Source organism: Sycon ciliatum, unplaced genomic scaffold (genome assembly GCF_964019385.1).
Source record: "Sycon ciliatum unplaced genomic scaffold, ocSycCili1.1 SCAFFOLD_803, whole genome shotgun sequence".
NCBI classification, from domain to species: Eukaryota; Metazoa; Porifera; class Calcarea; order Leucosolenida; family Sycettidae; genus Sycon; species Sycon ciliatum.
Genome location: NW_027044676.1, coordinates 1 through 25610, shown reverse-complemented (window position 1 = coordinate 25610; position 25610 = coordinate 1). Strand labels below are relative to the sequence as shown.

Below are 25610 nucleotides of genomic sequence, written 5' to 3'. Positions count from 1 at the left end.
ATCTGCGGCATCCTGCTACAAGCGACATGAGCGTGAGAAGTGCCGGGCCTACGGAGAAAGGATCTGACATGTTGATCGCGTAGGCGTCATCCCTGTGGTCTTCTCAGCACATGATGGCATGGGCAATCAGTGCATAGCCTCCATGTTATCCGAGAAGAACCGTGAAGCCTAGCGCCTACTGGCGTCCGTCTTAACCTGGATTCGTGCCCGGCTGGGTTTCTCCCTCCTGTGTGCCAGTGTTGCCGGTCTGCGCGGTGCCTGCTGATTGGCCCACTGCCATCACCTTGTCTCCACTTCTGCAGCACTGTCGGTTGCTGAAGCTCGGTTTGTGATATAATCCCAGGTGCAGTATGTTTGGGACTTGAAATGAACGGATTTTTGCCATCACATAAACTTGTACTTGAGGTACAGTCATGTACATGTACAAGCCCATGAAAACATGTGTATGGCCATACAAATTATGATTTTGTGTTCGTGTTTTCCTCTCCGCTTTTACACCCGCCTGTTCTGGCATGGTCCATGTTTTATTGTATTTTGGCTTCGAAGTGTCTGTCCCCTTGGAAAAACACGATTCTGCGGCAGAAGCAATTTTCACAGAAACTGCCATTATCCTTGGCCGGAAAATCACAGAAAGCAGCATCGGTTTTTAAGCTTGCACTGAGAGCCATTAAAATCGGCATTAGACTGTGTTCACAGCGATCTGAATTTTTTTGGGTAAATTACTTAAATTACTACTCAGAAAGCAGCAGAAAAACTACTTTGCGATCTGTTTGAGCACATAACATGTGACATTTCTCTTGCCAGTGTAGGTCTCTCCAAGATTCTTCACTCCCATTCGGTGACTGCAAAGGATAGTATGAAAAGTGCTCCTTCATGCGAGGAGGGTGAAAAACTTGCAGAAAATGCCGCAGAAAACCCCTCTCTTCCCCGCGGAATTTGCCGCTGAATTTTGAATTCTTGGCCGCGTTTTCCCAAAGGGACAGCATAATGGCCTGTTTTCGCCCGCATCATTTTAGGATTTCATCCGCGTTATTCTGTGGGGACAGTGTACTCCATTTGTGTACGTCGCGCGTCACAAAAGTTGTCCTTTCTTCAACAATGTCATGTATGTGATAGGTGCCTTGCGCGTGCAACTGTACGCGACAGCTCCCGACAAGCAACTGTCGCACATCGCGTCGCAGAAAGTTGTATTGTGAATCGGCAGAAGCAAAAAATTTCGTGATTTGGCCCAAATCCGCACCTTTCGTCGCATTCTTTGTTGTTTTCAGCTGCAATTTCTTGCACAAGTTTTCGAGAATTTTTCCGCAAATTCCCACAGGGACAGCATAATACTCAGAATTGAGCTCTACGCATCGGTGGGTGAAACGGTTCCATTCGTGCACATGAACTTGTGGGCAAATTTGCAAAATTATTACACAGAAAGCAGCAGAAAAGCTACTCGGGATCTATTTGAGCACATAATCATTGCTCTTGCCAGTGTACAATGTAGGCGAGCCGGAGTGCAGGTCACTCAAAAACTTTTCACTGCTGTTCAGTTTGTGATGACAAAGGATAGCATAGTGTGGAAGTGTGTGGCCACGACCAGAGTACCTGTGACATTGGTGATGAGATACAGTAGAGTCCCGTGTCCAAGAACGTTGTTTCCAAGGGGAAAGCCTGGGGCGTTCTTATTTTCAGCAATCTGGCTGCGTTCTTAGAAACAATTTCTACTGGATCATATCAAGAGTAGATAAACAAGAGTGTGCAACTCCGGATCTCTTCTGCACAATTGCAGATACCCCCGCCTGCGGCGGAATTTTTTGTTGACGTCACCTTTTTTCAGAAGAACGCGCATTTTGCCCCAGAGCAGTGTGAGAGCACGTCCTGGGCACCGACTTCGTTATGTAAAGCCCGGCCAAGTGCACGAGGCAAGACTTTCCAAAAGACTCGCAGCGCGTGCATTGTCGAAAAGATTACGTCAACAAAAATTCCGCCGCGGGCCAACCCATCCCTGAGTTGCACACTCTTGTTTATCTACTCTTGATCATATGTATCCCAAAAGCTGCCGGAACCAATAGCTGTGGCGTTCTTGGGCTCCACGTTCTTCGCCGCGCGACTACTGACAATACTGTAGCCAGCTGGGGTACATGTAGGTCTAAAGGAGCACACAGAACTAACTTGAGAAGTTTTCGCGCTTGTCTCCATTCGCTGGAAACAGGAGAGGACAGGTCACTGTACTGGCAAACGTACAATACTACAAACCTATAACCTACAGCACATTGGTGGGCTTTCTCAAAAGTTCTGTTCACAAACCAACCACTATCGACAAGCCTGTAGTTCGGATCCTGAGGATTTGTACAGAACTGCTCTGCAGCATACACCAAGAAACAATCAATGTTTTCCATAGGATGGTGTGTCTTCAACTAATTCATTTTCCCAGAAACAGTTATGGTGCAAAAAACACCAAAATGTGTGATATTGCATGTTGAGATGGAGAGTGAAGAAGTCACAGAAGGTAGCACAGGTGCATGTAGTCCAGAAGTACCAGTTTCTACCAGGCACCGATAGAGTCGTCGACCTCCTCTTACGGCGCTCTATGAGAGTCACAATGTACTTCGAAGTAGATTTGCTTGGAAAAGACAGGAACGGAAATATACAGGTACATGTTTTCAAAACCGATCTCGTTGAGTCTCCATTCCGCAATACTACAACAACTTCCTCGTCAACACTCAATCACTGCAGCATTACGTTAGTCTTGTAAAGAACAAAGGGTCAACAAGCAAGAAAGAACCCGGCCAGATAGAAGATGCCATCCTTTTATTTCTACTCTTCCTCCATATCCAGAGTTTGCATGAGCAGAGTCACAAAGTTTTTCGAGTCGCCATTTTTGAATGGCGTGCCGAGCATGCGCAAAATGGTGTAGAATCGAATCTTTCTTTCTTTTGCGTGTTGCCGGCGTTTGGGAAAGATGGTGAGCTTTCTTTCTTCCCGAAAAACTGAAGCAATGGAGCCGTATCTAGTAGCTGTTCTGTACTTTTGTTGGTTGAAAGGGCATCGACATTAAGAAAAGGACCCGTACCGTGGCCCGCAAGGAGCCTCGCACCGAGGATGTCTACATCAAGCTCCTCGTGAAGGTAGGTATTGTGTAGTAGTTTCCACTAACGGATGGACATCACAGTGAACATGGATGTGCGTTCATGCTGCCTGTTCTGTAGCTGTACCGCTTCCTTGCAAGAAGGACCGACTCTTCCTTCAACAAGGTTGTGCTGAAGCGCCTATTCATGAGCCGCATCAACAGGCCACCAATGTCGATCGCTCGTCTGGTAAGTAAATCCATTGGTTAATTGTTCAAAAATAATTATTGTCAATGGCCAGATGAAAATATTATAATGGGAAGTGAATTTTGATGTTAAGAAAAGTAGTGCGAGTTTCTGGGCGTACTGCTTGGCAATGTGCACCTGCAGGTCAAGAAGATGAAGAACCCAGCCAACAAGGGCAAGACTGCCGTCATCGTCGGTACCATCACCAACGATGTCCGCATTCTGGATATTCCTGCCTTGAAGGTCTGTGCCCTGCGCCTCACTGAGGGCGCTCGTGCCAGAATCCTGAAGAACGGTGGTGAGATCATGACCTTCGATCAGCTCGCCCTCAAGGCACCCCGTGGCCAGAACACCGTCATTCTGCAAGGTATGGACATGTTCCTTCGAACGCTTAATCTTAATTTGCACTTAGTTCCTAGACGTTTTACTATAAGCTGAGTTTGGCGTCCACACCACTGCATGGCTTATGGGAACTTCGTACAGGAATGTAATGTGTAAAGAATTTGCCTTTGGAGACCTGATGAGGGAACTACAGTCAACTTCGCTAATAACGACTGCGAATATAACGACAATTCGCGAATAACGACAGAATTTCCATGCCCAGAGCAAAGTTCCTTCCAACTGTAATACACATAATGATACTTCGGGTATAACGACACTTCACGAACGAGGACACTTTTTTGATGCCCCGCCGGATGTTGTTATAAGCGAAGTTGACTGTATCAGTATATCGCCACAATCCTCCACAAACATTACATCAGTTCTATACATGTTTGCATGCTCATGCGCTCACATGGCACTCATTCCCAACCCAACATATCAGTGATGCACCGTACCCCACAACATTACGTGTTCTGCCTTACTACTCATGGGGCATTGGTTCATGCCAGTATTTGAACCTTAATGTCGATTGGAATCTAGGACAATCTTTACAAGATTTCGCTTTGTGCAATGCTCACACACAACACGTGCTACCGCTCATTTGCAACGCTAATTTATTAGTTTCAGGGAGGCGGTCAGACACAATTATTTATGGCCTGGCACTGGTGACAGTAGTACTTTTGTTCTGTCGACCCTTACCCTGATCAATTTCCCGGATGCACCAAACTGGCAATTTTCCTAAGTCTTCTGTGCCCAGGGTCCTAACCACAGGAGTGCTCGTGCATATCTAATTGTATCGCACTATTTGTACAATGCTGGTCAATGAAATCCGATTATGTGATTCAACATTGCGCCATGATCCCATTTCATACCCCCGGTGTTCGCAGGTCTGCACAGCACCCAGCACATACTTGACTCGATTGCTCGGATTTCATTAACCAATTGAACGCTGATGACGTCTATAGACGTCATTGAAAATGCCCCCCATGCGCGGATGACGTCTATAGACGTCATGGGATTTTTAGCGATTTCTGGCAATCTCTGGTGTGTAAAAGCACTGTTAGTCAGTTGGATCATGATCCTGCCTCTTGTACGATAGGTTGTTGGTACGCATCCCGCTTGGAAACACTACGTGTCTTTTTTTTCTTCTCTTTTCAGCGATGTTTCAGCTGCAATTTCACGCAATTTGAGCAAACTTGCGTCCCCTGTTGTGATGCGCTATTCATTTTGGGGACTGTATCGATTCTGTCACCCTGTGGTTGATAGTCTTGGCAATCATTTCCAAAATATTTGAGGACCCCAGTTGCCAGAACCCTGGAGTTTTAGAACTTGCTATTGGCCCTGTTTTTAGCATTTATATGCAGAGTACCATAGGCAAGGCCCAGTAGCGCTGAATGGGTTAAGGGGGAAGTTACGGCAAAAATTAAAATTTCACCAGTTGTAGTCTTCGGGGTGCTGAGTCGAATGGTCTTGGTCCGAGAAAGCTGAGACGCTCCCTTCCTACTTGAATCCCAATCGAACTCGCGCACTTCCACCGAAACTGGGTGACTGCGCCCTACGAGATGAGGATTTGTATGCAAAATGTCACTAAAAGCGCCATTTCGTTCTTATAAAAGCACGGATGACCGCGATTGGCCCATATGTTGTAGTCTTTAGGACGCAGAGTCGACTGGTTTTGGTCCGAAAAGGCTGCGATGCAGCGTTCCTCCTTTATTCCCAATCGAACATGGTTGAACAAGCGGTCACGTGCTCCTGGATGCCCAAATCACCTGGTCACCACGCCAGCAGGCGACAACTTTCACACCAAGGTTCAACTCGAGTGACAGGACTGCACCCAAAAAAGGTCAAACAGGCTAGTAAAGTTGTACCCTGCAGGCACGGTGACTAGCGTACGCAGGAGCACGTGACCGCTTGTTCAACCATGTTTGATTTGGAATAAAGGAGGAACGCTGCATCGCAGCCTTTTCGGACCAAAACCAATCGACTCAGCGTCCAAAAGAGTACAACATATGGGCCAATCGCGGTCATCCATGCTTTTATAAGAACGAAATGGCGCTTTTAGTGACATTTTGCATACAAATCCCCATCTCGTAGGGCGCAGTCACCCAGTTTCGGTGGAAGTGCGCGAGTTCGATTGGGATTCAAGTAGGAAGGGAGCGTCTCAGCTTTCTCGGACCAAGACCATTCGACTCAGCACCCCGAAGACTACAACTGGTGAAATTTTGATTTTTGCCTTAAATTCCCCTTAAAGGTGCACCGTAGCATGTATATCTGTGCACGCGTGTCGTATGGCTGGTGGTTGTCACTGGTGCTCGCTTGTGCAGCTGAATTTTTTTGTTCAACTGGCATTCTGTCTGTATCCGTTGCATCAAGAGGACATGAACAAGAGTGTGCAACTCTGCAGTTAGCTGGTCAATGGTGTGGTCCGTGGCAAATTTTTTGTTGGTGTTACCATTTTCAGACACTGTGCCTCATGTCGTACAAAGTATGCACACCGCATGCTCTGGAAGACTGCCTTCATCATGAGTTTGTGTCTTTCAAAAGGAAAATTAAATTCACCATACTCTTAATGGAAGTTTAGAACCCTGTCATGTTCACGCGACCACAGACTAGCAGTGCTTGCCTTGTACGGTGTGACTCATGCTCCAGGAAATGTGACTTTAGCCGTGGGCCACACCAAGTGGAGTTGCGCACTCTTGTTTATGCACCTTTGTGCCTCTATATTGCAGTTTTTACTCACCATGCATAAATGCTGTTTTGTGTGTTTTATAGGACCCCGTGCTGCCCGTGAGGCTGTCCGTCATTTCGGTCGTGCCCCAGGTGTACCCCACAGCAACTCCAAGTAAGTTTTTGTCCTCTCTTTCCTTTTTTTTTGTGAATGCCGACCCTGGAGTGGCTGTGGTTGAGCGATGAATTGAGACTCTGTGCATAGACCCCAGAAATAGTACTCGCATCTTGATCCGAGTCTATCCTTGCACATCGGGATACATGTCCATTTTTCTTGAAAGCATGTAAGGGCAATTTTCCGAACTCTTGACCACATAAAAAAATAGATAATAGTATCCCCTGACTAATTATCATTTGTACGTTGTATGCATGCTGGAGAACAACTTAGAACAAATACAAACCCTTCTTGTGTACGAATTGTTTTACCTTCAAAGAGGTTTGCGCTAGGTTTCGTCATGGGATTGTGAACTTGCGTCTGGTGTTACAGTGCACAGTTTATGGACTAACTGATATGAATTCAAGTGTTCAAAAACTGGGATCTGTAGAATCTATTTTTGTATATGTTCAGTCCGTCACAACTTTTCACTCATTTCATTTGGTTGTGTAGACAAGTTTCCTTATACAGAATTGTACATACCGTAAAATACCGTTGATCCACTCCCCACACCATGTCGCTTCCCAGCTAGGTTTTCGGGAGGGGGCGGAATTAGATCAAGGCTGTCAAGTGTAGTACGATGTACGACAACGTGGAGGGTCAGACTGGATGTGCTGAATTTTGCACGTTTTCATCCTGGATTGGCACGTATTGTGTACGGCAGTGCATGCGTCGGTTCAACATCGTATTTCGTTGTATACGCCGAAGTCGCTTCACAAGTAGAAAATCGACAGGGGGGCGGGAATTAGAGAGGGGGCGGGTCAACGGTACTTTACGATAATAATATTCGCTGGGAAATTTTTTTTGTCCAGTGTTTTGAAAATGTTGGACTAGTACAGATTTGTCTAGCTTTCATACCTTTCAATGTCCATATGTGAAATGATTAAGTGAAATGTATAGGAAGTTTCCCTGATGAGGATTTTTGCATGTGCAATGTATTGGTTCAATGTTTTATATCTTTATCTTCTGTGTGTTCCTTGTTGCTGTTTTCAGGCCTTACGTCCGCGCAAAGGGACGCAAGTTCGAGCGTGCCCGTGGTCGCCGCTCCAGCCGTGGATACAAAGTGTAATCCGCTATTTCTTACCAGTCGCCAAATTAAACCCGTCAAAAAACCACGTTCTCTGTGTGTTTGTGCGTGTCTGCTCCGAACCTGCTCAACCCCCATGTGATCCGCATGGCCAGATTATGGTAGTGTGTCCTTCAGTAGAGGGGCTGAGCCTGGAAAGTTCTTAATTTTCAGCAATCTGGCTGCATTCTCATAGCATGTTCTTAGAAATGATTCGCACTGGATCATGTACATTTACCCAATTTCAAGCTGGACATTCTTCAGAGCGAGGTCGGAATCCTGGCTTATACTAGTTATAATACCGAGTACTGTATGTGAACAAAATTTTATCTAGACATTCTATGTCACCAAGAGGCACACACATGATTATGGTAGGCGCTCTGAAGAATGTCCAGCTTGAAATTCTAAGAAGGCTCCCATGACGTCGGGCCATTGCATGCGCCATGTACATGTACTCCACATTAAAACTCGGGAATGATGTTTTCCTAAAAAATGGTTAGATTTGAAAAATCAAAAAAAGATTCCAAAATGAACCAAATTTAATGTGTGAAAATTATTCACTCTTTGCCATGGCAGCAGCTTTTGCCTGTTGACATGTCCCCACAGAATAACCATGATAACGCCGACAAAATCCTAAAATAATGCGAGCGAAAGCATTATGCACGAGTTATCTGCCATTTGTACAACTTTAGCATGCACGTGTACAACTTTGTCGTACACTCTCATGCACCGGTACGACTTTATAGTACATTTTCAACATCACGTACTATAATTCTAGTTTCTTGCACACTCTCATGGATAACGCGGGTTGTATGCAAAATCTCTCAAAACGAGGATGAAAGCCCAGCACTACGCGGAAAATCGCGGTATCCTGTTGTTGTTTTTTCGGAAATGTAGGCACCATTTTTATATTCCAGGGGTTGGCCCACGCCTGGTACTGCCACTGCATAAATCATACGTAATGACTGATAAAATGCTACACCTGTGAAGTAAAAGAAAAAGGCCCAACCCTGCCCTGCCAGCTATTTGGGCTTACAGGGGTCGCCATGGCAAATAATAATATTAATGACGGGAAGTGCCAGCTTCGGCAGCAACTAGGGTAGGGAGGCAGAAGAAGAGACAGGTGCATGTGGGGACAGCTTTTGGGATACGTAAAATCCAGTGCGAACTGGTTCTAAGAACGCAGCCAAATAATTGCTGAAAAATAAGAACGCCCTTGGAAACAACGTTCTTGGACGTGGACGCGCCACTCTGCTGTACGCCATTTGTGTACGTCGCAAAGTCGAACTTTATTCAACTTCTACGACAGGCACTTTCTTGTCGCAAATCGCGTGTTGCTTGCGGTTCATGAGTGCCCAAACGCGCGCTCAGGCTTTCACTACCTTCGAGTACAGTACTACCGTAAAAGTCCATAAAATAAGTACCTGCCAAAATAAATACCGCCTTCATCCCTTTGACTACGCTTTCCCCAAAGTTTTTCGCCTACTGTAGAACTGGTAATTTTAGCGACTGTTAATTTTAGCGTTTTCCCATTGTCAACCAGTTAGCGACGTTTTATTTTAGCGATTTGCAGCGATTTTACTCACAGATCACCAGTGCACTACTAATGTCTCAATGGATTAGAAACTTGAAACTTAGCGAAAATGAGTCGATCGCTAGATTCGCTAGGGTTTTTACTTCGCTAAAATTACCCGTTCTACAGTATTCGGCTTTTCGCTAAGCTCAAAAATACATCAGATTCGGCTGCAAAATCAGCTGATTGTTCGGAAATCGGCTGCAAAATTGGAATATATCGGAAAATCGGCTAAAAGAATTGTTGGCATATTGGCTTCAAAACTGGTGAGATATTGGAAATACAGCTCTGCCAGATGGATTTGGCCACAACTGTACGTTGTAGTGTAGTATGTTACTAGTAACGACTTCCTAATGGCTGATGTTTGTTTGAGAGGGGGTCAAAGGACACGAGTGACACGACCTCAACGCACAAGTACAAGTCTGAAGTAGAGAGCTCGAGCAGTGATGCTTGCAGCAACATCATTCGCTCGTAAACACACTTTGCAACATTTGGTAGATTTTTGGCGATTCTCAAAGGAACCCTCCAAAATCGGCGAAAAGCTTAGCGATTTTTCTACAAGTCTCGTTTTCGGCGAATTTTTCGGCCGGCCGATTTGGGGAAAGCCTACCTTTGACTCTGTCTATTGAAGTCCAGTTCAGCCCAATAGACATACTGCCCGAAATAATTTGCGGTCTGGTTCACAGATGCAGCGCTTAGCATGTACATGAAAATGACCTTCCACTACACACAAGTCAGGTCCGAAAGTTAAGGTGCATTCTTTTAAATCCTCTCAGAAAAGTTGGAGACTCTCCGAAAAGTTCGAGAGCTGTTCTTATAGCCTCTCCGAATTTTAGGAGGCTCTCCAAAGCTCTCCAAGCTTCAGAGGTGGTTGAAACTTGGAGATTCCCGCGGTTTGAGATCAGCGCATGCGAACTAGGCTAAAAGCCAAGTGTTGCTCAGGAGTGTACGCATTTCCCTTTTCGCAAACGCACAGTGCATACAACATTCGTGGCACTCAAGATCACGGCCCCTTTGGCACTTCATATTGCTTGGCATGTGCAAAATACATCCGAATTCTTCGAGACCCGTTCTTAGATTATACCAGCTTCTTCGACTTCTGTTTTCTTCTTCTATGAAAAGCTACACAATACTAGTATAAGAACGCACCCTTAGTTTAAGTATGTGCTTATTTACGGACTTTTACGGTAATGTTTTGACCCCGCCACGCGCCAGTCAAAGTGACTGGCACGCATGCCGGTACGCTCTGTAAAATACAACCGGTTGGAATTTCCAATTCGGCGCGCTTCCGTACGCATGACGCCCCAAAAGCCAGCAAAAGACGCACAAACGCGTGGTTTCACGCGTACATACGCCAGTTGTGAACACAGCTTTACCCGGACACTTCATCTCTACGTTTCATGTATAGCAGAACCTATAACTAATAGTCGGTGAAACAATATGCAAAGCAGCACACAGTGACCACTGGTGCTTGTGGAATCCCTATGCACTAGTAGTACTATGCACGTGCAGCCGTGTACCCAGGGTAGAAACTGTGCTCCATTTATGTACGCCGCGGTCTGCATGTCACGGAAGTTGAACTTTCTTAAACTTCTGCGACAGGTAATAGGCGATTCAGACTACGGCCAAAATCACGTAAACGTGGTGATGCAGTCGTGTTTCAAAATTTTGTGCACAATCCCTGATCAAATCTATCTGAGTCGTAGAAACGTGGTCACATTTGGCCGTAGTCTGAATCGCCTATAAGAGTACCTTACGACTGTATGCAACAGCTCGTGACAGGCACTTTCTTGTTACAAATCGCATGTCGCGTTGCAAAAAGTTGTATTGCGAATCAGCCTTTAGCCTACGGGCTATTCATATTTTTTCATTTAGAAATCTACATGTATACCGTACTTCCCCACATATAAGCGCATGTGCTTATAAGCGAAAATTTGCTGCAAAAAGATCTTTGGCTGTGTAAACATGTTCGAGCAGAAGCCCATGCACTTATATGCGCAATACAGGTTTGTCTGTGTCCTAAACAATGGTGTCATCACACTACTTAGTGGTATACCGTAGAATCCCGCGGATAAGCCCATGGGCTTATCTGTTTCACAAGGACATTTCGGTGGGCATATAAGAACATGGGCTTATACGTGGGCATGGGCTTATACGCCGACACCAACATTTTGCTATTGAAAAGTGCCAATGAAGTGAGAAGTACATTGCTGAAAGCCACTGTGCAAACAAAAACAACCGATGATTGTGTTGAAATGTACAAAAAAACAAAAAAAAACCCTAAACACTCGTACTACGTACATGTACAATCATCATACATGTACATGTACATATTACGACCAAGAGTCCATAATTTATGGACTCACGGTACAATTTAGGCCCATGGGCTTGTACGACGAAGCCTTGTGATGTTCGAACTTTCCCTGGGCTTATGCGCGGGCATGGGCTTATACGCGGGATTCTACGGTATTTTGCTCCCGCCTTTTCACCAATAGTGTTCACATCTAAGCACATGCGCTTATAATTGAGGGGTGCGCTTATATCCGGACATAAGCACATGCGCTTATATGTGCGGAAGTACGGTATGTATATGGCTGAGCCACCATAGACATACTGGTAGTCGGGGAGTCTGCAAATAACGCATTTGACGACTCCCTGGACATAGACTTGTAGTGGTATCCAGTACAGAGAAACTGTTTGCAACTCTTTGTGAAGATCAGGGAGTTGCATGTGTATAATTATAACACCCTGGTGCAAATCATGCTGTAGCATACACGCCGCAGACAAGCATGGGGTCAAGAAAGCGTACAGCAATTGAGTAAATTTTGCCCTGGGAATTAGACATTCCGCCTTCGCCTGGGAATGGGATTCCGCTTATTCTGACAAAGAAATCCGTGAAATGATCGAACAGTGTACATGTATGCATGGTAGGGAATTCCAGAGTGGACAGCAGTTGTTACTAATACTCTTGCTCGAACACAGAACGTCATTAATTTTCTCATTGTCGGAGTCAAACCAATAATTATTAGAGCGTGCCTGCTTGCAACTCTGCATCTACGCAACGTCAGGGGGTTGTACGACTTCACGATGCTGAGTCGATGTTACACTTCTCTCACGTGGCAAAGTTTACATTTTATACTGATCATCACACATCATGGGACACCCCGTTGTACCGTAGCCAAGAGCCAAATCACGGTATCACCGAAGTGGTAAGGGGAATTCGTGAGCATTTTCCACCTTTTATAATCAAGACAAGCAGAATTGCCTACAGAAATGGGTGACACGGTCAATGACCATGTAGGCATGTACTAAATACTAGGACAGTTTCAATATTTTTCAGCGTTTGTGTCCATGAAAAAAGAAGATAAGTCAAGCGGGTATGTAAAGTTGGAATTACTACAGATTAGCAAGCCATGAAAAGCCAAAACAAATGCAGAAAACCATCCAACCAGCAGTTGTGGACGAGGAGTCATCACCAAGAAATTAGAAACCTGTGTAGCTTAGCTTCAAGCAGCGGATCAAGCTTGATACTTTTAGCTCAGCGAACATGAATACAAGAGCCAACTGCACAGCAGTGGATACTATGAAGGTGATTAGTCCAAAAGAACCTAATGCACGGGCACACACGTACAAACACACACACACACACACACACACATACTCTCACTCCTCCTGCTCTCTTGCTCTATCGCTGTCTAGCAGCTACTTGTCTGCTCCTAGATCCTGTCATGCGAATACAGAACTCATCAATGAATCCAGCTGGCTCCTGACCTCGTCATCCATTTTCCATTGAGATGCATGCTGTTCAATAACTAAAAGCAGAGCAAACCGCTTGAACGGCGGACAAGGATCCCGAAGTAGTTGCTCGCGGCAAAACGAGCACAATTTATCCATCACGGACTTTGAATGCTTAGACATGATTGGGCCAACCTCCTCGACGAGCTCTAGGAAACACTCCACTTCAGTTTTCGTCGACAGAGATTCCCGGAGGCACTGAGCCACGGGTTCAGCAAGAAAGCTCGGAGGTGCATCACTGATGCGAAGCTTGCAGTACAGATACCCGAGGAAAGAGATAAAGCCCAGAAACCCCGCCAGAGACTCTGTTTTCATTTGCGTTCTCTGCTCGTACCGGATTCCGAATGCTTTCAGGAGCTGGCTTCTGAATTGCGCCATTTTGGGATTAGCTGCTACTAGCGCTTGGCTTTGCCAGTTCTGCGCAAATCCAGAACAGAGTATGGCGAGAGCTCGTGCTCTCTCGGAGTCGCACAGCTCAAGAATCCGGTCAGCCAAATGCTGCACATCCTCCATACTAGTGACGGTCTCATTAAACTTTGATGCTACCTGTTCAGCCTTCTTCTCATTCAGAAGAACCTCTCCAACGGCGGACTGCACTAGACTTTTCAAGCTGGGTGGCAAAGGCTTCTCTTCTGGAGGTCGATCTCTGCTCGGTTTTCTCAATTCACCTTCACAAGGAGCATCATTGGGCTGACGAAGCTGAACGACACCTCTTCCTCGGCCTTTACCACCTCTTCCAGCTGGACTTGCCATGGCTTGTCACTACAACTTACACACACACAAGTAGTAAACACGACGAACTCAATCCTTGGATTCTCAAGTCGGTCAGATCGCAGATCTGAAAGGAAGACAAGTTTTCAAAACAATTACCGTACTAAAATAAACGAAAATACACACAAGGTCACTTTTTTTTAACACGGCGTACCAGCTGCAGCGTTGCGTAAGCGTCATCACATTTCCAAGGCGACGGCTATTTTGCATGATTTTGCACGATCGAAAATTATTAGAAAAGAATGATTGTAAAAAAAGCGCGACATTTCGACTTGTCAACACACAACAACATGATTAACAATACACTCAACACTGGAGTCGAGTCGTAAAATACCCTGTTTGTTACACGCTGCAGCTGTAGCTGGATCTCTATCATGCTGGCACTGGGCTCTTGAACTGGTCAAGTCAAGTAATTAGTTACAGTTCAATAATCCGTTGTTTTGGCTTTTGCCAGCAATCTGGGTTGTGTTGATGCCAGCGAAGCTAGTATCTCCGGGTTTCTCGTTTTCAAATCGACCTTCCAAGTATGTCGTCGCTGAGGTGTCAATCGCAGCCATCGTTGATAGACAGCATGCGATGCTTGGCCGCTGACATAGACACGTGAGTACAAACATGTACAATACAATTATATAATGTGCTTCCCAATGTCTCTCACCAACATGTGGCTTCTGAAGGGGCTGCTGTACATAACAAACAAGGAGGAAACAACCTTTCGCATCCTGTGAACGTAGTGTGATGTGCCCCAAGTTGCTATTGCTCGAGACGTACATGTAGTTAGTTACCCGAGTTTGGTAAGCATGGTTCAAGATGCTGATAGAGTTGTATGGTGAAAGACAAGTACCGTCACGTCATTGGCATTCAGAACAAGTTACGTCGATTCGTTTTCAAACGCACCATGGCGCGCCTGAACCCGTGCAATTCCCTCCCCCCTTGGATGTCTAGTACACTCCAGGCCCGTCGCACCGACTTTGGAGGTGGGGTGGCCATGGAAGGGGGGTCCGGGGGTCGTCCCCCGGGAAAAAATTGAAGCCAATTGCAAGCATTTCCGGGTATTTGGTGCCATTTCAGTGTACGGTAACTACAATGAAAGTCTTTTTGATTCTGCAACAAACGAAGAAGACGCTACGATCGGGGACAAACTTTACCCTCCCCCGGGAAAAAATTCAAGAATTGAAGCCAATTGCAAGCATTTCCAGGCATTTGGTGCTATTTCAGTGTAACTGCAATGAAAGCCTTTTTTCTGCAACAAACCAAGATCGGGGACAAGGATTTGTCACGTTTGCGCTAAGCTGCATGTGATCATTGTGCTTTGTTGTAATGTGCTCAAAAAAAAAAAAAAAAACGGCCGAAAAAGTGGGGCGGCCCCGGCCGCCCCGGCTGTGACGGCCTTGCACTCGTACACAACGCCTCCCAGGCACGGCCGGAGTGGCCTCTCTCCAACGTGTTTAGACACCCGTACAAGACGCCTCCCAGCCTCGACCAGAGTGTTTTCTCTCCTAGTCTGGTGCACTCGTACACGACGCCTCCCAGGCCCGACCAGAGTGACCTGACTCTAACTTAAGTCTAAGGCTGCCATGTGGTCCCTTCCGTACCTCCTGACACGTTCCTTAGTCCTGTGTTTCCCAGTTCCGAGTATTCATCGGGAGGTCCCAGCCACTGATGTCTTAACCCGGGTCCATACCAGGAACACTGATTATTTCAATTCCTTCCAGCTTTGGATATCTGGGACACTCGGCATTTCCGCTGAGTGAACCCTGCGCCTATCTCTAGAGACTTGTGACCTGGTCCCTTCCGTACCTCCTGACACATTGTCCTAGTTCGGTACTGTGTTCCACATTTCTCACACATATTGCATGCTGGTGTTCCCGGCAGCCCGTGTATCCTCTCATGAATATACTGTATTACAGTGGTCCCTCTATAATCCGGCACCATTTGTGACAAGGGAAATCTGCTGGATTAGGGAGGGTGCTGGATTAACAAATCTGACTGACTGCTGCAATGTGCATGAAGAGGACATTTTGGCTACTGAAAATCGTGCTGGTTTATCGAGGGTGCAGGATTAGAGAGGGACGACTGTATACCTCATTCCATATTCACCCACATACAATTGGCCATCTACATAAGTGGTGAATATTGCTGAATATTCACCGCTTATATTCACCACTTTTCGATACTTACTGTAAAGAGAGCAGTACTCGGTGCTGCGCTTGATTCCTCTTCAGTCAGCGCACCGGAGCTGTCGAGTGCCCTAGAAAATTTCTACGCTAACTTCCGTAAACAAGACTTTTCTGAGTACAAACGTAATTCCTTGCTTGCCATTGCCGCTGGATCCGCATGTGACCAGGTGCTGACAAGTCATCAACCAACAGTGAGCATCTTCACAGACGGAGCGTTCCAGCGAGCAAACAAGGTTTTGGACGCTCAACATGTCAATGGCCCGATATTTGCGGATCAAGCTGCAAGCCAGGAATTTCGTTTGTACTCAGAACAGCCCTGTTCACGGATGTTAGCGTTGAATTTTCCTAGGGCACAAAACAGCTCCGAAGCGCTGCTTGAAAAGAAAAGAAGCGAGGGTAGAATCGCTTGGCTCGCTGCTTATAAACCGACTCCCGAATTGGCGCGATGATCGCGGATTGGTCAAGTCTTCGCATCGAAACGGACGATGATTGGCTCCCGTCAAGCACGAGTGTGTTCTCCTTGGTGATTGGCGCGAGCATGTTCTCCAAGGTCATCACCTCCCATGCCACATGCACCAGTACATGTACACGATCGATTGAACAAGATTCTGAACACGCCGCTCTCCGATTCATGCAAGAACACGCCAGTCGGTTTACGATACTGAAGCAACAACGACTCTGCGTACACGTACATGTATGACCAACGTGACTCGTTTGTTGGGCTTTAGGGACGATAGGGTGAATATGGAGAGGTATAAGTCTAATATTACCTTCAGCCTCGTGAATATGGGCGAATATTCACTAGTTATACAAACCTCAGCTTCGCCTCGGTTTGTATACTAGTGAATATTCGCCCATATTCACTTCGGCTTCAGGTAATATTATATACTTATAGCCCTGTAATTACTAAGAGACAGCATACTGCACACTCTGTGTCTGCGAGAGAGAAAGTGTTGCAAGCGACCACTTTACTCCTGTAACTGCATGACCATGAGGTTCATACTGCAGCTCCTGGTATACTACCGGTGATGACACCGTGTAAAATGTGTTTTACGCCTATAACCGTTCATGCCGCTGAACAAGCGTCACTCTAGGATCCTACCCCTGTATGTCAGTTTCAACTGCCGAATGTTTATATCCCGAACCAGCGTGCCCTCTTGTGAGTAACACTACTCGTTGGTTCTGGATATATGCCCAGTTGCCTCGTGCTACGTGTCGTAGGCTTATACAGGACGCCAGGTTCTCGACCAAAGAAAAACCTCAAGATATGAGACTACCCTGCGGTTTTGGTACCAGCCTCTACTCCTCACCATAACCGCCTTCAGAGCGTAAACCGGTTTGGTCCAGCGATTATTTGTCCAGTGTGGTGGGGACGACCGCCGGCGCTTCAGCACTCGGCTTAGTTGAGGTGTCCTTCTTAGGCGTACGGGAGTTTTGACGATTTCTTTTTCGGCGGTTCCTCAGACTTCTCCTCTTCCCGGCGAGCATGTCTGAGGGAGGGGGATTGTAGCTAAACTGTTTCATTCCATGAAAATTATCGATAATGCCGCATGGCCCCTTAGTATTGTGTATGTGTGTGCTACATTGAGGCTAACGGTGGACTTTATTTTACTTTGTTTGGCGTTTCTCTTTCAGGTCATCATGTACCATCACCAAACACTGCACCTACCAGGTATGGCGTGCTTGATTATAATTTGCACAAAGAGCTATTTTTAATGAGTTGATTTCACACATGTGCGCACGATACCGGTCCGGTTGTTGTTGTTGTTGTGGTGGTGTGGTGGTGGTGGTGGTGGTGGTGGTGGTGGTGATGGTGGTGGTGGTGGTTGTTTTCCTTGTTTTGTTTTTACAAAGATGATGGCAGTCATGATCTCTGCCTTCTATTCACGATTTCTTGTCTTTTGTGCCCCTTTTCTCATTCAGGAGGAATTTCTCTTACAGTTTGTTCCACCGAACGTGGCCCCTCCGTTGTCGGCTATTGCTGCGCCTACAACTCGTGGCTACGTACTGGCCTCTTCCTACGTGCCAACGGTATGTGTGTGTGTGTGAGTGTGCGTGTGTACGTGTGTGAGTGTGCGTGTGTACGTGTGTACGTGTGCGTATGTGTGTGTGTGTGTTTTGTGGTGCATTGTATATGATATCTTCCCTTTTGTGGAGGTTAGCAGATTTATTCACCTCATGGAAGCTCATATTCATCAGCTACTGTTGAATGTGCCTCGGAATAATGAATTCAAGAAAGACCACGGTATGACCGGACCAATTAAAAATTGCTCCCGGCCGCCCTGCATCTTGATTTAGCGAGCCCAACTGAAAAGAAAGAAGTACCACGAGGGTCGTGTTTTTTTTATTTGCGTACGATTCTGATATGCGGGCACCCAGCTTCGGGGAATCGGCCCGGATGCGCTCGGATAAGAGAGGTTCAACTGTGTCGACTGTTTTCACTGCTCTTTTGGGGAAATTATCCTTAGTTGAACCGGCTGCTGTGGCTCCAGTTTATGAAATTGATGCGATGACTGGTGGTGTAGGCTGTAAGTTTTGCTCACGCTGTACATAATTGTATGCCTGCGTCTGCTTCTGCTGTTGTTTGATCAGGACGGCGAGGACACGGACAGGCCGGAGCGTCATCAAGTTGCTGGCTTGCAATCTCCTGTGACCATTGTCCAGTGTGGTGGTGGTGGTAGTGCTGCTGCTGCTGCTGCAAAGGACGGCGATCGGTTGCAGTGTATGCCAGAGCTGTGGGTAAGTGGTTGTCAGCTAGGATGAACCGTTTACCTGATTTCTGTTGATCCTCTTTCTGGTGATGACGAAGCCAGGTATCTGGTCACCAAGAAACTCTACTTTTTCCTCTTTATGAAATAATGTAATGTGCGACTTGTACCCGGGGCAACCCTTTACATCTTTCTGTTTGTCTCTCGCATCCGCTGTCGTTTTCCAGCATGCTGCGAAGCAGTCAGATCAGCGTGTGCATGTATCAACGCCATTGAGCAGTGCGGCACTGTCACCGTTGACAGCTGACGACGCACGGTAGGGTACAGATGGTTTGTGCAGCATGTGCGACACAAGCGGCAGTGTCAGCTTTGCATGTTGAACTGGTGTTTTATTTTGGCACTGGCGTTATGCGTGTCGTGAATGAAAACCCCGTTTGAATACCGGCACTCCAATCGCTATCTCTTCTTTGAACTGGTTTTTTTGAACTTTTTTTCGTTTGCCCAGCATCTCTAAGATATTTCTGACCAGCATCTTGGCCGTGTTCGTATGCTCAGGTATTTGATGTCAGAATATTCCAGCACTCTGCGGCCTGGCAATGAAGCTCTCCCGCCGCTGTGGGTGTTGTGTAGCCCATCCAAGCCCACACAGCTTCTGTGGCTAGCTGGTAAGTGCAGGCGTGTTTGAATGGTAGCGGTGCCCCGCAGTGCTAGGCACGGGCTCTGGTTGCTTTCTCTTCAATTTCTCACGTGTCTGCCAAGAGGGCAAAAACTTCCACGAGTACTTTGCCCTGCTGCCGAGGTTATTCTGTGTAACTCCCTGGACGAGACGGCGCAACTCCAGATGCGTTGCTGTCGTGGCATGAACTCCTTTTCAGAGTTGTGTCACACTTTCACGATGTGACCAGTTCTGTCCATGCACACGGGACGTGGGGTTGGCCGCATGCAATGTACGGCACTGCTCAATGAAATCCAGTCACCGCGTCACTCAAGTACTCACTACTCGCCGGGCGTTGCGCAGCCCTAGACTTGCGAACACTGGGCTGCGAAATGGTGCAAGGCGCAAACTTGAGTGACGCGGCTGGATTTCATTGAGCAGGACTGTAGTTGTGTGTGCGGCCTAGTTGATGACACCATGCACTAGACGATCAGGACAGTTTCCAATACAGGACAGGTATATGCATGTTCCGGAGGGGGGTTGTAAGGTTCCACTGTCCCGTCCCGTTTAGTGTAGACTCTTGGGGTGCATCTTGTCAATTCTGTTGCTGCTGCCGTCGTTGACTTTGATGTTGTTTATGTTGTTGTTGCAGGCCAGTGTAAGCTGAAGGCTGGCGATACAGAGCAAAGTGACTCCTCACCACCTCCATCTGTCGTGCCCCAGCTACTGTCTTGTCGCTTTCTCGGTAGGTGAGCTTGCACAGGAGAAGAACTTTTCAAACAGGTTGCTATTGACGCATGTATCGTAAACGCAACTTCTCCGCTGCCACCGGTGTTTGTGAACTTAAGTTAAAACCAGGAATTGATTCATCTAGTCTGACACGAGTTGATTGTGTGCGTGCTTGCGCGTGTGTGTGTGTGTGTGTGTGTGTGTGACAGGACAGGTGTGTGTGTGTGTGTGTGTGTGTGTGTGTGTGTGTGTGTGTGCGGCTCTCTGTCTTCCACCACCGATGCGTCCCCTCGATCATGGGAGTGTCTCGCCAAGAATGCTGGGATGACCACATCACCAATCACCAACTACGCGTGAGGTGGGGTGATCCCGACACCATCCGCACGAAGGTGGAGCACCGCCGCCTTGAATGGCTCGGGCATGTTGCTCGGATGGAGGACCACCGGCTGCCGAAGCAAGTTCTCTTTGGCTCGCTTCCGTCACGTCGCCCAGCTCATGGCCCTCGTCGGCGCTGGAAGGATTGTATTATGTCTGACCTTCGTTCTCGCGGCCTCGAGGGGGAATGGCGAGCTGAATGCGAGTCGCGTTCCACCTGGCGCTCGGCGTACTCAGCACCGGTAGATGCCCAGCATCGCCCCCCTCCCGTCACCTGCTACACCTGCGACCGACAGTTTGCACGCCTCAGTGATCGCGCACGCCACAAGTGTAAGGTTGAGCTTGCGAAGCCGGTTGCGGAGCAGAAAGGTGCATGCCAGTGTGGAGAATGTGGCCGTTGGCTGAAGTCCCGTGGAGGTCTGGCAAGGCACAAGTGTACTTACCCCCAGTCAGCAGTCGGTGCGCCCCTGCCGCTGCCTGCTTCTCCGCTGTGCTGCGTCGCTCACTGCCAGGCTTGTGACCGCTGCTTTGCGTCTACACGTGGCCGCACCCGTCATCGCTGCTCACGAACTTGTAATCGTCCGACCGTTCAGGACCGTCAGGGTTTCACATGTGTTTGCGCCTGCTCCCGCCGATTTCGCTTACCGCATCACCTGGATCGTCACAGGGCTGTGTGCTCCTCTCTCTCAGCTGCTCCTCCGGGGCCCACGTAACCTTCATGGCAGTGGCTCAACAGGACAGGTGTGTGTGTGTGTGCGCGCGTGTGTGTGTGCGTGTGTGTGCGCGCGTGTATTCTATTTTTCATTTTTCACTGGCCAGAAAATGCCACTTCAATCAGCTGTGTGGTGTAGACCAGACTGAAATTTATGGCGGTCTATTCATCAGCCTTGCAAGCAACGTTGTTGAATAGTGTAATCCCAGCACAATTTCATAGTCTATAGCTGTTTGCTATCATCGCTTCCGCGATGGGCATGTCTGAGTCTGAGTGCGTGTCCTGTATGTTCTCTCTATTGCCTATAGGCACAATTCTGCGCCCGTCATCGTTGCTCGACAGTCCGACGTCGTTCTACGCTTTGCCCTCGCTGCACAAGTTGCTTTCGCACGGTTGTGTCCCGCTAGACGTTGATGGTGGCCTTGATATGCAGGTACAGTAGTGCAGTGGTGGGGATTGTAGTGCTGAGGGAAATCAGTGAAACCTGTTTTCCCCTTACCAGTCACTGTGCATGGCAATCTTGCACTATGCAGTCATGGACGCAGCGGATGGGATTTTCGGTCTTTGGCCTCTTTGGTGCTGGGTCTGATCTACTCGTCTCCCACCGCTTTAGGAGCTGCATCTGCACCTTGATCCTTAAGAGTTGTGGCGTTCCTAAGGATGCAGAAAACTCGGTCTAATCGAGTCTCTACGCGAGCCGTGATTGTTGCACTATGCTGCATAGCTGATGGTGATTTACCAGCGGTCCAATTGTATTGTGCTGTTATCTATTTGAGTGTATGTCTGTTTGGTTTGCTGCTGTCTCATCAGGAGCGATGTGGCCTGTTCACAGCCGAGTACGAGATCATCGGCAGTCTATCTAACTCCACATCGGAGGTAGGGTCTGCAGATTACTGACAGTGCTAGCTAGTCAATACACTCATATCTCTCTTACCCGGACCTCCAAGAAGTTACGAGCACCTCTGTCTACTAGTACCCGGCACCCGGTGCGTTAGTTCTAGTGGAAATATTACTACTCCTTACCCTTTTTCCTTGAAGGGTGGTGGCGTTCCTACGGATGCGGAAAACTTGGCCTCTAGCCGAGTCTGATGCGAACCGTGAATTTGGTTGCCCTTTTTCTGGAAATAGTGACGTCACATCCCACATCTCTTGCCCTTCCCCATTGGAACGTATGTGATTCAGAGTTACTCAATCTCTTCGGACAGAACTGTTTCGTCCTTGGTGGACTCATCAGCGCAGCACAGAGAAAATGAGGCCGAACCTGATAGCAATGAAAAATAAATTCAGAGTTACAGTCATTTCCAAGTCATGGGAAGCGCCCGGTCCCGCACCGCTCGTGTAAGAGAGATATGTGTGTGGTATGATGGTGTGGTTCTATGCATGGCATAGGCTTCTTGCCTTTTTCCCAGAATCAATGCTCATTGGTTTGTGTGTGTGTGTGTGTGTGTCTGTGAACTGTGAACTGTGAACTGTGAAGTGCATGGCATTGGACTGCCCTATGTAACTGTCCAATTTCCTACCCGTGTGTCCACTTGCCCACTGTTTAGATGTCCATGGACACATCGATGCTGGACGAGGCGGATCTCGGCGGCAGTCTGCTTGTGGTACGCTACAGCTGGGAACGCTCCTCCACCGTCCTGTGCTATCCAACATCGGCAGCGTCATGTTGTGTGGTAAGGCTTCAGGGTCCGGCACACCCTGTGTGAAGCGTGGCGATTTTCCATTGGTCTCGTGATGCAATATTGTGTGTTTTTCTTTTCTACCCGTAACCCCTTCTTTGTTTGGAATTTTCTGTCTGTGTAATGGCTACCAAGGGTAGCAATGTGTCAGCTGAGAGCGCATGGAGGAGAGTTTGTTGCATTGTTGAACAGCCGAATGGTACCGTTACCAATTTTATAGAGTTTTCTTTCCTTTCCTCCTCTGACTGTGTGTGTGCTGTGTGTACTTCTGCAGCTTGTTCGTGCCGTGAGCAAGGATTTGAGATCACCGGCCGCCCGCCTTCTACGGGAGCTCAATCAGCTTGAGGTTGGTGCGGGCAGCAGCCATGCATGCTGTGATGGTCTTGCTTTAAATGCTTGTTCCGCTACCTGTGTGCAGTGTCAGCTACCCCACACGGGAAGTGTTTAGGCGGCCTTGCGTCCGTGTCAAGAACTCTTCTGCTCCGCTGAGAAGACCTAACTAAGTTGAAGCAGCTAGCTGAGATTGAATAAATAATTAATTGAAGAGTTTACAATCATGTACTTGAAGTACACAAATCGATGTGCTATTTGAATGGACTCCCTTCTAACTGTAGTATTATGGCCATGGCCATGCCCCCCCCCCCCCCCTGCAGTATGTATAGAGCTGTCACGCCTTTACCACGTGCCATGGCCGTACGGGTCGTGCATAGTTGTGCCAACTCCAGTCGATCCCTGCATCAGTGGGTCACATGGTGTCAGCCATGTTGGTTCCTCTGTCCGCATACCATTATGTACACTGTCTGCGCAAATGCAATCGCATGACCAAGATGTGAAGCCACTAGATACTGTCTCTAGTAATGCACTCGCCTTTCTAAGTTATCTGTGCATGTGTGTGTCCTTCGCAGGCATGGGTGCAGTTGTTTGGCTTGGAGGACAGCTCTGCCAGGGTCGAGTGGCGGCAAGGTGACTCGGCCGCTGAGACAGCCGTGGACCGCACGACAGCGTTTCTGCAAAGTAAGTCTGTGCATGTGTCTATGGGTGCATGTGGGTGTGGGTGGGTGTATGTGTGTGTGTGAGAGAGAGAGGGAGAGAGAGGGAGAGAGAGAGAGAGAGAGAGAGAGAGAGAGAGAGAGAGAGAGAGAGAGAGAGAGAGAGAGAGAGAGAGAGAGAGTCAATTGAGTCATCTTTCCAAGATTCCTTTTGAGTCTCTTTCTCCTCTCCCGGGGAGACCCACGTGACCAATTTTGGCATGAGCAAGTACAGTACAGTACAGTGTGTGTTTGTGGGTGGGGTATGGTTAGCAGCCCTGAAACATTCATCTGTAATGCCTGTCTGAACTGAATAAGAGAGAAAGATTGGCTACATTGTGAGAAGACTTGAGGCACATGTGCATGTACATATATTGCTTCTTGTCTCTGCCCTCTCTCAGAGGTGCAAACCTGCACAGCCGAGGACCTGATGGTGAGTTTCTGCAGTGTGTGTGTGTGTGTGAGAGAGAGAGAGAGAGTGTGTGTGTGTATGTGAGAGAGAGTGTGTGTGTGTGTGTGTATGTATATGTGTGTGTGTGTGTGTGAGAGAGAGAGAGAGAGAGTGTGGGTGTGGGTGCATGTCGTGCTATGTGGTAAAGCATTTGTGTCAGTCAGGCTGGCGCTTCATTGTAGTAATGTCACCATCCGCGAGTATCAAGGCATCCGGTGTAGTTGTTTAAAAACCTGTTACGTTGTATGGATAAACTAGAATGCTGCGTACGCTTGTATAGCCTGGTGCAGATTACTACTACTTACTCTGGAACTCTCGTGCCACATGTCTGCTTCTTCTCAGCTATGCCTGTGTCGTTTCTCTGTCTCCTACCGCACACTGTGCCTGCAGCAATGGCGTCCGGACGAAGGCCGGCAAGCGGACCTGGACGCAATCAGCAGTCACATGCTACCGCTGAGACAGGATCTGGACTTCACACAGCTGTTCTGGCTGCTCGCTAAAGGTCAGTGGCTGTGGGAGATATGCACAAAATTCTGTGTCACCGTCTCGGCGTGCAACGGCTAAACAACAACCCAGCATTTTGTTACATGTACTTTGTACTGGGCATATGACAGCAGGCTAAGGAGTGTTTAGGATACTGAAATGTGTGAGCTTGTGGCAAAGGTTCTCTGCTTCTTCGAGATTGAGTTACCCACCAGCTCCTGTTTATTGTCTACTTTCTCGAGTTTTGATTTCAGTTTGGATGGTTTTAGGAATTCTTTATGTGCTGGTCTGGTCCTATGTTCTGCACACACAGATGCTGTCAGCATCAAGGATGTGTCTCGCTGTCTGCTGCAAGTGTCACGCTGTCTGTTCAAGCAGGAGATCCAGCCAATGGTATGTTGCCCAGTCCCTGCCCAACCCTAGCACTCGTGCGTGTGTGTGCGTACGTGCGTACGTGCGCTCGCGCACATTATGATTGTTTTTTGCTCGTAGTCAGTTTTTAGCACCAGCCTCTAAGACTTGCATTGGTACAATAGAACGTACTAGCCAACAGCGTACAAGGCGTTTTACAGAAAGTATAGCAGATTCATCCGCCTGCTTTAAGTCAGGTCTGCCATCACATGCTATAGCTTGCTTCCTTGTTACCCATTCTTTCTGAAAACCGAGGTGAAGCCAAGCTGATAAGCCACAATTGCTGGCGGTTTCAGATACCAGTTTTGTACAAAGTGCATCCCCATCTTTCAGTGGTGGAACGTGTACATTCAAAATCAAAACCCGGTTTGAAAGTCCGCCGGAATGCCATGCCCAACTCTCTAGCTGTTGTGTATGTATGTATGTACAAGTATTC

General features: G+C 47.5%; 2 protein-coding genes across 2 annotated transcripts; both read left to right on the top strand.

Moving 5' to 3' along the window:
• Nucleotides 1-2856: 2856 nt before the first annotated feature.
• LOC135830524 (large ribosomal subunit protein eL18B-like) lies at nt 2857-7676 on the top strand. The gene is made up of 6 exons (XM_065342770.1): nt 2857-2950; nt 3030-3113; nt 3195-3302; nt 3444-3666; nt 6453-6522; nt 7555-7676. The coding sequence occupies exons 1-6, from the start codon at nt 2948-2950 to the stop codon at nt 7628-7630; spliced, it is 564 nt and encodes a 187-aa protein (XP_065198842.1). The 5' UTR covers nt 2857-2947; the 3' UTR covers nt 7631-7676.
• A 6402-nt stretch (nt 7677-14078) lies between these two features.
• On the top strand, nt 14079-24782 carry LOC135830523 (protein zwilch homolog; the record flags this gene model as incomplete). Its single annotated transcript, XM_065342769.1, is given in 14 exon segments — nt 14079-14366; nt 17579-17615; nt 17867-17974; nt 18536-18682; nt 18879-18967; nt 19207-19316; nt 19959-20051; nt 21431-21555; nt 21933-21998; nt 22670-22795; nt 23076-23147; nt 23707-23815; nt 24231-24262; nt 24671-24782. Coding segments are annotated over 14 exon segments (1300 nt in total), but the record flags the coding sequence as incomplete, so codon positions are not given.
• Between the last annotated feature and the right edge of the window lie 828 nt (nt 24783-25610).